This window comes from Python bivittatus, unplaced genomic scaffold, assembly GCF_059951505.1.
Source record: "Python bivittatus isolate LINGU-HERP-01145 unplaced genomic scaffold, Pbiv_v1 ctg000240_np1212, whole genome shotgun sequence".
Taxonomy (NCBI): Eukaryota; Metazoa; Chordata; class Lepidosauria; order Squamata; family Pythonidae; genus Python; species Python bivittatus.
Genome location: NW_028277051.1, coordinates 340,929 through 357,440, shown reverse-complemented (window position 1 = coordinate 357,440; position 16,512 = coordinate 340,929). Strand labels below are relative to the sequence as shown.

Below are 16,512 nucleotides of genomic sequence, written 5' to 3'. Positions count from 1 at the left end.
ATCTCTCTCCCCTGCTCACCTTTACAGTCTAAGAAACTAGAGACATTTGCCACTTCGGCATTGCTTCTGCGGACTCAGCTGCCTTTTGCCTGTTATCTACTCTGCAGCTCTTCCTCCTGTCTCTCAAGATCATTCCCACATACCCTTACAGTAATGCCCAGCCTAATGGCAGCACACAACCGATCCTGGGTGATCCTGAAATACTGGGCAGGGTTGGACATGGTTAGTAGGAGACCACTAGATGGGAGACCACTAGGGCTGTTGGTTAGACTGGGGACTCAATAATAATCACCACCACCACCACAGAGGGCAATGTAAGCCAATTCTATGGATGTGTCCCCGAGGTCAGCAGGAATCAGGTTCAACTCGAAAAACTCTTCTGTTCTTAATCAATATTGCTTAAGTTATACAGTGGTACCTCGAGTTACGAATTTAATCCATTCCGTGACTCTGGTTGCAACTCGAATTGGTCGCAACATGAGGCAAATTTTCCCATAAGGTTCAATGTAATAACCGTTAATCTGTTCTGGTGTGGAGGACAGGGAGGCGGCTATTGCTTGGAGGCAGAGTCACGGGCGGAAAAATGGCCGCGGACCACGTGTCAGGGGCGGAAAAATGGCTGTGGACCACGTGCCAGGGGCGGAAAAATGGCCGCGGACCACATCAGGGGCGGAAAATGGCCGTGGACCACGTGTCACGGGAGGGAAAATGGCTGCAGACCACGTGTCACAGGAGGGAAAATGGCTGCGGATCCGGTTCATAACTCGAGGTGGTTCGCAACACTAGGTAAATTTTTGGGGCCGGAGCTGGTCGTAACACGAAAAATTTGTAAGCAGAGGTGTTCGTAACTCGAGGTACCATTGTATTTGTTCTGTGAAGTTGCCCAGAGAACTTACATTATGGACAGCTCTCTTACTACAGAAAAATGAACAAGTGCACCATCTGATCTTCTGCTCTGCCCCACTTACAGAGCCTGCTGCTCTGCTGAGCAAGACAGTAACAGCACCGTACCTTGTTCAACTCAAGGAGGGGGAAAAACTTGTCCACTTGGTCATTAAAGGCTGTTGCTCTGATCTCACCCTGGAGGAAAAAACAACCAGAAGAACATTCAGAAAAGGTTTCCAGGACATATGGGTGGTAATGCAACTCTCTTCCTGGCGATTCTGACTCTTTATCCCAACAGAAACCTCACGTGCAGTGGTTTGAACGCATCTGCTATATGGCCTGTTGACTTCCTTACTGATCGTTCTGGAAATCATGCCCACGGGTTGTAAAGTATAATGATCAACTCCCAAGAAAACTTGGCCGAAGCATGTGGAAGAAGATCAAGCGAAACCACCGGCCCACAACAAAAACGGAATACCCGCTGCGAGACATCAGCAGTCCATAGCATCTACCAATATTACTGGCTACGCTGTGAGTTGTTACCTAATGCGAGCTAAGGATTTCAGGATCAAAAGGACTCTAAGAGGAAATGAAAAAATTAAAATGTTCCTCTCAAGGAGCAGGAGCCTTTGTTTATCAAATTACGATTGAGCTGGATTGTCCCCCTCACTTTAAGGTAATTGATGGAGCCTCCTCAAATCCCTCCCGCAGAGCCTCCAATCAAGGCCTGGGCAGCACTCAATGCCCTGGCCATGACAAGCCGTTCTGCCTATCAGTTCACGAGTACCTGCCTCCTGCTCCACAAATTAGTGGATGACATCACACAGGGAACAGAAGTACCAGAGTGTTGTGACAGGCCCTTCCTGAAGTGATAATTAAAAGCAGAGCTGAAGTACCACCAGCTAAGATGTTTATGCAAGAGGAGGATTAAAACTGCAATAAAAACCATCAGTCAAAACCCTGACAGCAGAGAGAGGAGAAATGAAATGAGCGGCTGATGCAGATGTGCCAGGAGTTCAGAATTATACCTTTCAGGCCTAAACGTATTTTTGGATGTACTCTCAGAAAAGCAAACAGCCACCATGCAGCTTGGGTCTGTCATCTGCTCCATAGGTTTGATTGATGGACTTGACTAATCCAGTTGGTGCTCCCCAAACAAACTGGCAGGAGAACATTTCTTCAAATCACATATTTATTTTCTAATTAAGAGATGCTCTCCCAGCCTCTGCTTCTCAGGGGAACTTAGCCAAAGGACCATGCTTTCTGATCTTTTAATTTTTTTCTTTGGCAGAGCCAACTAACCAAAAAACCCCATAGATGGCCAGTTTAAGATTTAATCTAAATTTATAGGAAAATGCCTCAGATAAACAGATCCCGTGGAACGGAGTGAAGGGCCCTTGCCAGGCAGAGAACTCAGAGAAACCTGGGTCTTTCTTACTCCGGAGGGGAAGCAGGGCCACGCAGGATGGCAGCTATGGATCAGCTGGCAGATAGGGGCAGGAGGCACTTCAGCCCAAAGCCCCTCACCATGCCTCCAGCAGGCAGCTCAACTGAGTCAAGTCCTCTGCCCAGGTGACAAGCTGGGCGTTGCCAAAAGGAACCCAGGAGAAGGTGCCCTCTGGCAGCTGGTGCCCACAGAGACCTCTGCTGTTGCTGAGGTAAGCTAGTGGCACCGGGGCTCGCGTCTTGGGATCAGTCCTGGCTTCCGCAGATTTATGGAACGGCAGTCTACCTGGCCAACAGCTGGCAAGTCTGTGGTTCTTGGAGTTAGAAAAACCTAGTCCCCAGAACAGCCCCTGGGTGTTTCCGGAGGGAGAAGCCGCATTAGCACAGCACTTACACTTTCATCAACCATCTCCACGGAGAAGAGCTTTCCTTCTCCACGTGAGTTGCTCCATGTGCGGATCTGGCCTTTCTGAGTCACCCGGGCACAAATGGTCCACCTAGAAAGACACAGCAACACCTGGGACTCAACTGATGGACCTGACCCAGGTCCTGCCCTGCCAACTTCTCCTCCGGTATATTAATAGGCCACATCCAAGCCCCAGAGCCCTTAAGAGACTCAAGGCCCGCCCGCCCCTTTGCCAGCTGTTCTCTGCGTCACTTTCTTTCTGCCCCCAGACGGAGCCCCCAAGACAGAGAAAAGGCGCAAGAGGGGCTGGTGTGTTCACTCAGGCTACTCCCATCCTTCCCTCCTGCCCCCCCGTCAGACCCCCACCGCTGCAACTTGGCTTCAGGAAATGTAAGACTCGGGAGGAACACAGAATTCTCAGAATGAGAGGAACGCGGACACGGGAAGCCTGCCAGATACACCTACTGGTTAGCAACAGAGAACTGAAAAGGCACTCTGTTTTGTTGGGAAGGCCGACAACCCAAGGCCACACAATGCGGCTGGGCAGCCTTGCCAGGCTTTTTGCCACACGGCAACCTAGGCGGCCTGCAGCCTTTGAAGTCCACTTCTCTAAAATTAATCACCGCCCCGTCGCAGGAAATAATCCCACCACCACCACCGCTGGGAGTGACGGATACAAGGGCCCCGCGACATCCTGCAGGAAGAAGGGCTTGGGAAGGCTAGTGGCCAGGGTGGCTCCTCGACTTACTTGGACTGGTAAGGGTTCAAGCTGGCGATGGGCACCACTTTGACCTGAGAGCCACCGGGAGTGTTCAGGATGCTGGAGCCACCTGCGTTCCCAAGCAGTTTGGAAGGCCCAGGGTATCTGGTCAAGGTTCCTGGAATAAAATATACCCGAGGTTGCCCACATCAGAGTACCTGGCATCTGGGCTGCTGCCAGGCACAGCCTAACACCTCAAGCCGCCTGCTCTGGCACTGCCCGCGATGGTCTCCATCTCCTGTGCTAGACACGGGGTGGGAAGGAGCATACAGCTGTTACTACAACTGCACATCAGCCTGCTTCTTCAGCGATGAGTCATTCTACAGCCAACAGCTCCTCCCATCTTGCTCAAAGGCCCCATTCAGGCTTGGCACTCCTTGGCAACATGGGTGAGCAAACACTGCCCCCGCCTGCACGACTAAGTACTGCAAGGGGCCAGGAAGAAACACATCCGTAGGAAACAGGCCCCCCTTTTGCCCTAGGCTGAGGAGAGACACCCACATTCATTGCTCATAAAATACTAAAAAGCAGCAAAGCAATGAACGGCACCCTGAAGCCCAGGCACGGGCACAGCACTAGAGGGAAGGGACTCTTGCCCGCGAAAGTGCCACTCTTGAAGGTGCCGCAAGGCTCTTTGTGGGTCTGTTGCCATGAACCCCCACATCCTGCAACACACTAACCTACACAAGTGGCCCAAAATGTACATTCGTGCTCCACAACTTCCCCCTTAATTCACCCTCCTAGAATACCTTAAAATAAGGTGTCCCCCTGAAAAGAATGGAGCTGTCTGTCACCTGCCAAGACAAAGCAGCCTCTCCTCGTTTAGTAGCAATTAACGTCTCTGCCTGTGATAATTGTCTGCAAGCTCTGGAGATGACGGGATCCCTCATTATTAATTAAGCTCTGCTGTGACCTGACAAGGCTGAAAAATTATTTTTCAGTTTCAATTCCATGTCAGCTCCCTTTGTCAGCTATGCGTCCCCTGCTTGCTAACGGGAAGAGCTGAACAAAAGACCCCTGAATTGGAAACGCTTGTGGGCAACAAGATACGACTCAAACTCAGTGTTTAGTGCCAAGCAAGGCATCGGGAGAAACTTCTGGCAATCAATCCAGTGCCACGCGCATGCCCCTCCCACCGATTCACGAGTTCTTTGGCCTGCTTTGTTTCCTGCCCTCGGGCTTCCCGTGGAAAGTCCAGAGGCCGGCTCCTCCAGAAAGGCTCATGTCTGTTACAGCCACTCCTCGTTTCACAGGGAAGAGCCAGCTCCGGGGCCATGCCCCAGCCCTCCTGGCTGCCCCATGCCATCTGCATGGCCATGGGCTTCCTCCGGCCAGCTGCCCAGCAAGGCTGCACACAGCCCTCTGCAGCAGCAACGATGCCCCGGAGGGGGCTCCTGATGGGGCGGCCCTCTCCAATTTCTGTGAAGCCGGACTGATGGCCTGGCGAAAAGGCTGGAGACCAGCGCTCAGTAAACGCTTAGGCGATGCTTCCGCCTCTGGGTTTTAACAGGGCAGAAGCAGAATCCCCTGCAAGGTCGAACGGAGGGAGAAGCAACTCTGCTCTCACTGCACAGGAGCCTCCCTGCTTCCCCTGCGGCTCCAGCAGCGTCCTACGAAAGGCCCCTTTGTCTCTGGACCAGCAGGTCCCTTACCTGCCTCTGGACCCCCGCTCTGTGGTGCTGGCTTGCTCGGCAAAGGGTCAGCTGGTGGACCTGTGGCCGGTGGCTGCCTCCCTACTTGCCCAGTTCCTGGTCAAGGAAGAAGAGACGTTTGTGGGACGTGAGTGGCCCGGAGCTGTGGCATCCTGCAGAGCTCCCCCTGGCAATGCTCGAAGGCAGGGAAACACAGAGGAGACAAGCAGAGGCCTCACTGAACCCACCCACTGGCTGTGAATGTGAAAAACACATTTCTTCTCTCTCTGCCAGAGCAAGGATATAAAGGCAGCATCAACTTGGCTGAAGCAAAAAGGGGATTAGCCAACTTCACGGGGAGCAGGTAATCTATGGCACCCAGTCAGGACATCTACAGTGGGGCAAAAAAGTATTTAGTCAGCCACCAATTGTGCAAGTTCTCCCACTTAAAAAGATGAGAGAGGCCTGTAATTTTCATCATAGGTATACCTCAACTATGAGAGACAAAATGAGAAAAAAAATCCAGAAAATCACATTGTCTGATTTTTAAAGAATTTATTTGCAAATCATGGTGGAAAATAAGTATTTGGTCACCTACAAACAAGCAAGATGTCTGGCTCTCACAGACCTGTAACTACTTCTTTAAGAGGCTCCTCTGTCCTCCACTCGTTACCTGTAGTAATGGCACCTGTTTGACTTTGTTGTCAGTATAAAAGACCCCTGTCCACAACCTCAAACAGTCACACTCCAAAGTCCTCTATGGCCAAGACCAAAGAGCTGTTGAAGGACACCAGAAACAAAATTGTAGACCTGCACCAGGCTGGGAAGACTGAATCTGCAATAGGCAAGCAGCTTGGTGTGAAGAAATCAACTGTGGGAGCAAGAATTAGAAAATGGAAGACACACCAGACCACTGATAATCTCCCTTGATCTGGGGCTCCAGGCAAGATCTCACCCCGTGGGGTCAAAATGATCACAAGAACGGTGAGCAAAAATCCCAGAACCACACAGGGGGACCTAGTGAGTGACCTGCAGAGAGCTGGGACCAAAGTAACAAAGGCTACCATCAGTAACACACTACGCCGCCAGGGACTCAAATCCTGCAGTGCCAGACGTGTCCCCCTGCTTAAGCCGGTACATGTCTGGGCCTGTCTGAAGTTTGCTAGAGAGCATTTGGATGATCCAGAAGAGGATTGGGAGAATGTCATATGGTCAGATGAAACCAAAGTAGAATGTTTTGGTCTAAACTCAACTCGTTGTGTTTGGAGGAGAGAGAATGCTGAGTTGCATCCAAAGAACACCATACCTACTGTGAAGCATGGGGGTGGAAACATCATGCTTTGGGCTGTTTTTCTGCAAAGGGACCAGGACGACTGATCCGTGTAAAGGAAAGAATGAATGGGGCCATGTATCGTGAGATGTTGAGTGAACACCTCCTTCCATCAGCAAGGGCATTGAAGATGAAACATGGCTGGGTCTTTCAGCATGACAATGATCCCAAACACCCCGCCCAGGCAACAAAGGAGTGGCTTCGTAAGAAGCATTTCAAGGTCCTGGAGTGGCCTAGCCAGTGTCCAGATCTCAACCCCATGGAAAACCTTTGGAGGGAGTGAAAGTCTGTGTTGCCCAGCGACAGTCCCAAAACATCACTGCTCTAGAGGAGATCTGCATGGAGGAATGGGCCAAAATACCAGTAACAGTGTGTGAAAACCTTGTGGACTTACAGAAAATGTTTGACCTCTGTCATTGCCAACAAAGGATATATAACAAAGTACTGAGATGAACTTTTGATATTGACCAAATACTTATTTTCCACCATGATTAGCAAATAAATTCTTTAAAAATCAGACAATGTGATTTTCTGGATTTCCCCCCCCCCCCATTTTGTCTCTCATAGCTGAGGTATACCTATGATGAAAATTACAGGCCTCTCTCATCTTTTTAAGTGGGAGAACTTGCTCAATTGGTGGCTGACTAAATACTTTTTTGTCCCACTGTAACTGCTCCTAGAGTGACAAGCGTCTTGAGACCAGCAGTGCAGAAAATCATCTGCCTCACTCACAGGGTCCTTTGGGGCACATGGAACAGAAATCCGGACCCAGCTCTTCTTTAAAAAAAAATGTGAGGGGAGACCAACAAAAGCAAACATTTCTCACACACTAATCAAAGCTATCTTACTTGGATGTTTAAATCCGCAATAGGAAAAAAGAAACAGGAAATCCAAAGAGATACAAATCCAAAGCTAATGAACACACAGAACATTTATTTGCCAACGTCAGGGACAGCAAAAGGAGAGGGTACATGGATTTTGAGGAGGAATCTGAAAGGGAAGGGAGAATTGGCCCCAGGCAGGGATTTTAAGACTGCAGACCGGGGCGAACAGGGGAAGCAAAGCAAAGGAAGATCTAAACTGTAAAGCTGACAGCAAAATACTTCATTTTTTAAATTGTAACCTATTTAGCCAAAGAGGCTCCTTTGAAGTATTTCAATTCACCCCCCGCCGACCCTTGAAAAGCAGAACGACGGCGCAGAAACCGTCTCCGGGCTGCAGTGATGTGACGCGGCCTCTTTCGGGCTCCTTCGGTGCCCGGACAAGAGGCCAGCTGGGAAAACACAGAAGCCGTCTGGAAAACACATTAAGCCACTCCAGCAGGCTAATGTGAATGCTCATCTCCCCGCCTTACCCTCATCCAAAGCTTTCTAATCTACTTCTGCGGCTTGCTTAAGGCTCCGCACGTTGTCTCAAGCCAAAGCTACTGCCGTTTCTGGCAAGCATTAATAAGAAATGATGGTCTGTTCCAGATGTGGGTGTCTAGTGCAGCACTGGACAAGCCGTGGACCTTGATTAAATAGCTGGGGGTGAAATGGGAGTTATGCTTAACCATGCCGGACATCCCATCCAAACGCACATCTACACGCACTCCCCCCAGCCTCAAGATCCTTCGACAACGATGCAGTACAACGATGGGTTATCATCTCATGTGGCTGCCTCCCCCTCCCCCCATCTGCCAGTGGAAAATATGCAGGCTCGCACCGAGGCACCTCGTTTCCCAGGCAAGTGCGTGGCCGGCTGATACTCCCGGGGGCTCCAGGGAAACATGTCACCTTGCAACCCCATCCCTGGCAGAAGGCCAGAGCTGCTCGGAGTGGACAGGAGGGCAAAGCCTTGCAGCAAACACGGACCCTTTTCCCAAAGGACGGTCAGCGCTCCGGGGGCTAGAAAGAGCCAGCCTGCAATTCTGTACCGTCCCCACTACAGCAAAAAGAAAAGGGCTGCGTTTCGCCCCCATCACAACGGTTGCCTTGTGGTCCCATTATCATTTATTTTGTTATTTACCCAATTTACTTCCCACCCTTGCAAAAATAACAGTTATAGCGCCTGTAAGAACATGAAACAGCGAGCACACAAATTAATCACTATTCAAACAGGACACAGCATAATTCTAAATGTACAAGATGAGACAATAAAGCCTGTTTCTGCAGCAGACTTCCAGAGGCTGTGTGTTCTTGGCGCTCTTTCTGGAAGCCGAGCGGGGACCAAGCGCAGCTCCGATTGATTCCTCCCTTTGGGATCAGCGGAGCAGAAAGCCTCTCCCAAGTGCCTGACAGGTAGGCCTCTCCCGGACATCAACAGGCCGTGTGTGTTTATGAATCAACTTATTTATGGCAGGTGTTTTCCAACTGCTCTTGAATCACGCTCCCAGGGGGATTCACATCATTTTAAGTTTTAATTGAGTGTGGCACGCCACCCAGAGTCACTTTTTTGTGACTTGGGCAGCTATATAAATTCAATCAATCAATCAACCAACCAACCAACCAATCAATCAGATAAACAGCTCAAGGTCTTGCCCTTTCAAAAACAGCCTTCCCACGTTGGCAGGGGCGAGGGGCAGATTATTCCTTCCTGCTGGATCCCACACCTTTTTGAAATGCAAACGGGATGTGGCACCTTCCAAACATGTGACGGGTCAGAGAAGATCTGCTCAATCAGCTGGTAACATATAATCAAAGCAGGAAGCCTTGACACGCCTGCCATTTAAGAACAAAACTAGTTAACTCTGAAGAGGAAGGAAGCCACCTTCCAGAAAAAATGGAATTAATTTCTTAGAGCAACACAGGTCACTGAGCTGTTCTGTCTGGATCTTCGCCGGAGCAGTTAACACAAAGCAGAGCGAGAGCACAAGAAAAGCCACTCAGAACGGCTGCAGCGGTGAGGAAGGAGCGCTTCCTCGTTCACCGGAGCAGCTCCACCTCCTGTTTCCAGGCTGTGGCGTTGGGAACAACTTTGCCAAAGGGTTCAAGTGACTCCCAACTGTGAGAGGACCACTGGCTTTCAGAGTAAGGATCTGGCGAGAAGAGGCCTTTGGCCGAGCAGGTGTGGACGGATTTTGCGTAGCGTAATCTCTGCTAGCGTGAGCAAATCCAACTCCGGAGACAGTTGACCAGCAAGCTTTCCACTATCTTGTTGGGAGAATCGCAGCACAAACCACTTCCTTCCTTCAGGAATTAGAAGAGGAGGAATTTGGCCGACGTAGCAATTGGGGGGGGGGGGTGTCAATGATTCTGGAAGGGAAGGGCTTCAGCTCAAGGGATCTGCAGGGCTGACCTGCTTTGACCGCTGAACAAAGAACATGGCGTCTCGTCTGCTTCTGGACCACAGAAAGGCTGCTTCCTTCGTTAAGGCAGGAAGGTCTTGAATGCAGACCCTGAGCTGGCTTTTCTGCAATAGGGCTGGGGCAACAGATGCATCAACGCAGATTCAGGGATCCAAGGCTGGACCCAAACTTGGGACAGGTAAATAGGGGAGCTGAATAAAATGCAGCTGGGAGCTACTCCCCACTCTCCTGCCAGCAAACATCATCCCAGAGATAAAGGCCGATCAACCCCGTTTCACATGGGACTCCTTGATCTCGGCCTGTGTGCCCGCTTTCCCTTTTTGGAGTTTTCCATTTCTGAAGACTCCAAGCAGCTCACAAGAGAGTTAAAGTTAACAAGAAACCAGAAAAATTAATATGGACCCCAACTCCGATGGGCCATCGTTTGAGAGCAGTGAGATTTTCATACATCCCCAAATGCCTTCACAGCTGTTGGGAAATGTAGTGGGGAGGAGGCGGCCATCAGGGACAGGCTGGGCGATCTGAGAGGAGGCTGGAGCCCAGTGCCCCTGCATATGGCATTCCCTCAGATGAGAGACCATTGGTAAGCCCAGACTGCCAGATTCAGCTCCAAGGAGGTAGCCTTGGAGCTTTCTGAAGTCTACACGGTGGTGGCAACATTCACCTATTCTTGTGGCTCCTCTATGGTTCAGCTACAACTCAGTGGAAGTCACAGAACGCTTCGAAAGGGGTTCTCCCTGGTTCCCTGCTGTTCCAGGCCAACAAATGCAAGCCATGGCGTAGACCAGGCTGCTCCTGCTGGGCCTCGTGATTCCATGCCAACCCCCCCGAAAACATTCCAGTGGTGCTCACAAAGAGAGCAGCAGCAGAAACAGCACGATTCAAGGCACAGAAAGCAGCCATGACTAAGCCAGGTACAAAGACAACACGCCTGCAAAAGGCATTATTGAAACAGGCTGCCAAGCGCCAGCTATGAAAAGCGTTTTACCTTCGGTGTATGGGACTGGGTTTCCGATCTTAGTGGGCACTGCGCTACCCGGCCACAGAACCTCTAATTCCATCAAGACCACCACTCGCCTAGAAAGACAAAAATGCAGGTTGGCTCCAGAGGTCTGCTTGACTTGCCGAAGGCTACGGGCCGGAGGGTCCAGGTGACCGAAGCGGGGGAGAAGGCTCCGCTCTAGCCCACTGTCCTGCATCTTGTTCGTGGGGAATGGCCAACCAGGAAAATCTTAACCTACCCTTCACTTGGGTCCTCTGCATTCGTTAGAAGCAGTTTGCTTGGTATGCTCTCTAAACACGGGATCGTGGCTTGTTTGCTCCTTTTATTACTAAAATAAACCCACTTCTAAAAAGGAGGCCAGGACCCCAGACTGAGGGATCTGGCTGAAGTCTTTCTGGACAAGCTAGGATTTGCCAGATGCAGCCAGAAGAGCCGCAGCCGCCGAGCAGACTCAGGCAAAGGGCCGGACGGGCCGAGGAGGGGCTGAGCCACCGGCTGCGGAGGCCACGTGAAAGAAGCCACAGCTCTCCAAGAGAACTTTCCAGGCTGCGGCCCAAGCGCATGGCAAGCGCGCAGTCCAGAACATCCAACCCAGCAGAGGGGCACCAGGTGACGAAGGAGAGACCAGACCCATCACGGCAGGGCTAGCAGGCATGCGTGTCCAGCAAAAATACCCCTGGGACCAGCCAGGATCCGGAGGGCAGACGGGCCTCTCCCATTCACATTTTCTACTGCAAATGCATGAATGGCGAGGCATTTTTTCCTCAGAATGATACCGTTGGATGAATCCTCCCTCCCTCCCTCATGGAGGGACACCCAAGTTAATGTCAGTGTACCGGTGTGACAGCCAGCATTCAGGCTGCAGTTTACATCACGCTTTAAGTGCTCTTCTCAGTCATCTCCACAGCAACCTCTCAAAGTAGGTCATTTCTAACATCTCCTCAATATTACCTTTACACTTGGGTCTGTATGACAGAAGTTGGGGTTTAACAAGCGCAAAATAAAACAATTACTTCCACGCAGTCACACTTTCTTTTTCCAATATATCTGAATCACCTACCCAATAATGACCTTGCCTTCCTTATTTTGCAATTCACAAAGCGAGCATCTTTGTCTCCTAAAAAATCATGTTGTTTTGCATTGCTACAGCCACAGGATACGTGCCAACCAGGAAGTCCTATCTGCTTCATTTTCATTCTTCAAACGTGGGTTTGTGACTAAACCTTCCAAGCTCTAGAAAGCGGCCATATTTATGAGTGTGCGTGCTTGCTTATTTTGCTATTCTACAAGACGACAGGCTGTGATTATGTTTGCACAGAATTGCTGTGAGCTCTGGTTTCATGGAATGAAAATGTGACTGGTGCCCAACCACCTGTGTGGGTTACTTGTTCACTACAGTTACTATAACAACAGTACGGTCTTGCCGGGCCCATCCAACTCAGCTGTCTGGGTCCCGCAGTGGCCAATGGGATGCCTTGGGGAGATTTGCACCCCTGGACTGGAGGGCAATAACAGTCCACATACACACTCCCTCGCACACATCCAGGGCCGCAAGAGCCCCATCCTCTGCTGAGGACCCGTCCTGCGCTCCTTTCCGTCCTGCTGGCCGTGGATCCCCCCCGTTAGCTATGCGCTGGGTGCAGAGGGGGCCCCTCTGTGGCCCTGCATTTGGCTGGACGGCTGACCTCAAGGTCTAGCCTGCGGGAGGGGGAAATCTTCCCTTCCTCTGCATTCCTGTGCCTTGTGTGATTTTATGCCCCCCTCCTGGTCTCCCCTGCCCTTCTTTCTCCCACACTAGAGAGCCCCCGTTGCTGCAGGGGAGCTCCCTGCAATGACCTCCATGTCCCTTTGCTGCCTCTTTTCTACCTCTGTAATAACCAGGACTCCACACGGTCTCCATCCAAGTGTGTATCACCACAGATTTGTACAGAAGCGTGATGATGTTGGGATTTCTGTTTTCAATTCTTTTCCTAATGTCTTGAAGCAAGGTATTTATTATTTTATTTATTATTATTTATGCAATTTCTATAGCCACCCATCTCAATCCAGGTGACTCTGGGCAGCGAAAATTTGCTTTTCTGGAGCAGCTGCACACCAGGATGACATTTTCGTAGAGCTGTCCAGTTCCAAGACCCCTTTCTTGGTCAGTGCCAGCCTGCTCAGATCCCATTAAAATTTCAGTTTGGACTTTTGCACCATCCTCCCAAGCAAGAGAAAACTTTGTGTTACCCCTGGATTTACTTAGTTTGAAGCCAGGTTTGTGGCTAACTTTCAAATCACAGCTTGTTAGAATTGCAGCCCAGTATCTGAGCATAAATCTAACCCAAAGTTTTTTTCTGCTTGTTTTCTTTAGCCCTTCTCACCTACAGGAGATGCCAGATGGGAGTCATTGGGGAGCTTATGCTTTGATGGCAGAATTTTTGACAATGCTGCTTTGCTGTTCCATGATAACGCAACAAAGTAAGCTTTTTTCTATCTCCTCTAAAGCAGAGGAGAGCTCACGTTCTTCACTCATTTCTTACCCTTGATGTGCCAGGAATGACTCACTGATATGTGTGGGCAGATGAAAATAAGGACGTGTCATTTTACAAACATATCAGAACAGTCTGAGGAAAAGGGTAGCCATTCCCAGTCCCTATAGGCACACTTAGGGGACCCACTTTAACCCAGAACCAAGCAGTTGCATTTCCTTCTTCCAAATTCAGCAATTACCTTCCATCCTTCAGAGTGTTAACAATGAACCGGTTAATCTGGCAAATGGCATGTGCAGTCAAGCTCTGGTCATCCACCAGAGGGTTCAGCTGTGTTGCCAGCATAAAAGCTGCAAACGGAAGATAGACAGGCTTTAGGACATCAACGTCCAGAATGTTAAAACTGCTCAATTTACATTGAGAAGTTTAAAAATGTGCTGCATTTATCACCAAATTAATGGATGGGGTTGAAACACAAATCAGCATTTCATTTTGCAAGCCATCTTTGATAAAAAAAAAATTGCCAATGCAATTTGTAAGATGAATGCAGGGGTCTCTAACTCAAATCATCAGAGGTGCCACTTGATGACCAGTCCTTTAATCCAACGGCACTATGCTGAAGCCTCTTCGTGTATTGAACGCCTTCTAGTAAGTCAAAAATAAAAAGCACTATGGGTTGCCACAGCCCAAGTTTTCCCCCCTCATCTTTCCTGGCTAAGCCTCCCCTTCTCACTGCCCACGCCCAGAGCTCCTTCAGAAGCAGCCTGAGCGCAGGAGGGGGTTCCTGGAGAGCGGTGCTGCTCTGTGTGAGCGGCCTTGGGGTGCCACTGTGACAATCCTGCTGACCAGGCCCCGGGATTTGGCCGAGGCGAGCCGCCAGGAATCCACTACCGAGCTGCTTCTCTTCCTGGAGCACTATCCGTGGTCCAGCTGGTGCATCTACGCTCAACTCCCTCATCTTGCAGGGATCATCTTTAGCTCTTAAGTATTGTTGCTGCCGCAGGAAATGACTTGGAGGGCCAAAGGTTTGAGACCCCTGTGTCAATGTAAGGCCACCCTATAAAATTGTTCTCTAGGCAAGGCAAACCATTCCTGGTAAGTGCACTCAATGAGTTCTGGGGGATTAACATGAATACTTCTTTCCAGGATCTTTACAGTACTTTGAGACTGTGGCTAAATTCACTGCCGTCACAAACTGGGGTGCCAAGGAGTTGGAAGAGCCCACCCTAGTCTCACGGCAAGGGCCCTTCAGCTTCCAACACCCTCACTTTTGTGGGAGGATCTCCCTCACCCAGGCTGGCCTTTCCAGTGTAATCTCCAGCTACCTGGGCTCCTGCACAGCTCAGAGCCCAAAGGCTGAAGCTCACTGAGGCCAAAGCATGAAAGCAGAGTCCAGTGCCCTCCCTCCCCCCCTTCCTGGCAAGCCAGCCTCTCTTTTCCTGGTGAAACTGAAAAAAAACTCCTCCACCTGTCTAGCAGCAATTAGACTATCAAGCTGAGAAGGGGAAGAAGTCATCCGTGGGGGGGAGGGCGGAGGCAGCTCTGTGAAACATTCCTCTGCAAGGCAGTAATGTTCTCTGTGGCCAAAACACAGGTGCCCCGTGCCCGTTCAAAGGGATTTGCCTCCTGCAGCTGACAGGACCCTCAAGGGTCTCGGGCAACCATAAGTCTCAGCCCTTCTATCCAAGATCCTTTACGCGCATTACTGTTTATAATTTTGAATCTGTCTGAACTTTATGAAAAGTTATGTTTTTCTAAACCTCAGTTTCCTTGGGACTTCCCCAGAGCAGAAAGGTGGGGTATAAATCAAAGAAGCCCTATGGGCCAAACCTGAGATCTTCCCTGGGTAATACAGACACGGCCCCACTGAGCTATATGGCTGCCATCTCCCCCCCCCCGTTCTACACATAACCAGACGTTCTTCACAACCTTATTCTCATTTTCAACTCTCTCAATATATTTGTTCTTACAGGAAAGTGTGTTCACGCCATCGCTCATCAGCATCCGGTAACGTGGGGGTCCGTTTCCAGTGGAGATCGGGCGGATCGTCTAAGTGAAAAACCCACATAGTGAAGGAAGCACAGGGCGAACAGTTAGGCACCTTCTGGTGAACGGATGACGGAGGACATACGGAATGGAGCTGGGCAGCCAATACGTTTAAATCAATCAATCAATCAATCAATCAACAAACGCTAGCTTTGCTGATCGGGCCAAGACCACTGATTCTGTTTCTCACAGGCTGACCGGATGGTCCTGGGGGGCTCACAAGCCTTCTTGTGCCAGTGCTCCCTGATGGAGACCTGCTGGCCCCGACCTGCGAGTCGCGCTGGCGGCCCTCGACAGGCGCGCGCGCTGAGTTCGTCCAGCCCCCTTGACCGCCACCCGCATCGCTGCCCATCGCCCCACCTCGCGGGCACCAGTTCCAGGAGCTGCTCTGTCTGCTCCCGGGCTCCTTCCCGTCAGGGGCGCCGGACGACCCCGGCCGCGTCTGCGGGGGGGGGGCGAAGAGGCCCTGCGCCGCACTCTGCCCCCCCGCCGCCGCCTCTTCTAAGCGAAAGGGCCCGGCCCCGCTAGCCTTGCGGGGGAAGGGGCCGGGCCCCCCCGCGTTCCGGCCACCGCCCTCCGCGCCTCTTCCCGCTCGGGTCCGCCCTGCTGCAGGCCCGCTGACGAAGGCGCTGCCTGGTCCTCCGGGTGCAACCCGCTGCAGATCGGTCGCGGCGGAGGTGCCCGGTCAGCTGAGACCGGACCACGGCCAGGGGGCGCCTGCAGGGGAGCGCAGCGCAGCGCCCAGGTCACGGAGGAGCTCCGCCCGGGCGGGCCCCGCGTGGGCCCGGGCGCCCAGGGCGAAGGGGCGGCGGCCGGGCCCGTCCCGCCGCCGCGGGCCCGGCCGAGGGGCACTCGACCGCGGCCCGGGGGGCGGGATGGGACTCCGCGGCCAGCGGAGGGGGCGCCGCCGGGGGTCGGGGTCGGTACTCACGATGAGCTGGAGGACGGGCCTCTCCACGGGCTCCGCCTGCAGGATGGCCTGTGGGAGAGAAGTGCGCTAGAGTCTGCCGGGCGAGGGCGGCCGGCGCCGGGGCGCCCCTGCTTCTGGGGCGGAGGGGGTCGGAGCGGAGGGGAGGGGAGGGGAGGGGGCACTCACCGCGATGGCTCCCTCGCTCAGCCGCGCCACCATCCCACCGCCGCCCGCCGCCGCCGCCGCCCGCCTTCGGTCCCCTCGGCTTCCCGCGCGCGCGCGCCCGCCCAGCGCCTCCCACGTGCCGTCTCTGGCGCGCCCGATTGGCCGAGCGGCGA

At 52.0% G+C, this 16,512-nt stretch overlaps 1 protein-coding gene across 3 annotated transcripts in view; it reads right to left on the bottom strand.

The window, feature by feature from the left end:
• RPA1 (replication protein A1) overlaps positions 1-16,496 on the bottom strand; it is a 29,598-nt gene extending 13,102 nt beyond the window's left edge. The window contains exons 1-9 of one of the 3 annotated variants that reach the window (XM_088138637.1): positions 16,361-16,496; positions 16,196-16,243; positions 15,189-15,267; positions 13,460-13,568; positions 10,733-10,821; positions 5,150-5,245; positions 3,486-3,615; positions 2,726-2,828; positions 1,012-1,080 (exon numbers count right to left, since the gene is read on the bottom strand). In XM_088138637.1, coding sequence (XP_087994763.1) covers positions 1,012-1,080; positions 2,726-2,828; positions 3,486-3,615; positions 5,150-5,245; positions 10,733-10,821; positions 13,460-13,568; positions 15,189-15,267; positions 16,196-16,243; positions 16,361-16,393 — 756 coding nt within the window. In that variant the 5' untranslated portion in view covers positions 16,394-16,496. Of the gene's footprint in view, positions 1-1,011; positions 1,081-2,725; positions 2,829-3,485; positions 3,616-5,149; positions 5,246-10,732; positions 10,822-13,459; positions 13,569-15,188; positions 15,268-16,195; positions 16,244-16,360 lie in introns of those variants that run through there. The other 2 variants (XM_088138638.1, XM_088138639.1) reach the window with 2 other exon arrangements.
• Positions 16,497-16,512: the final 16 nt, after the last annotated feature.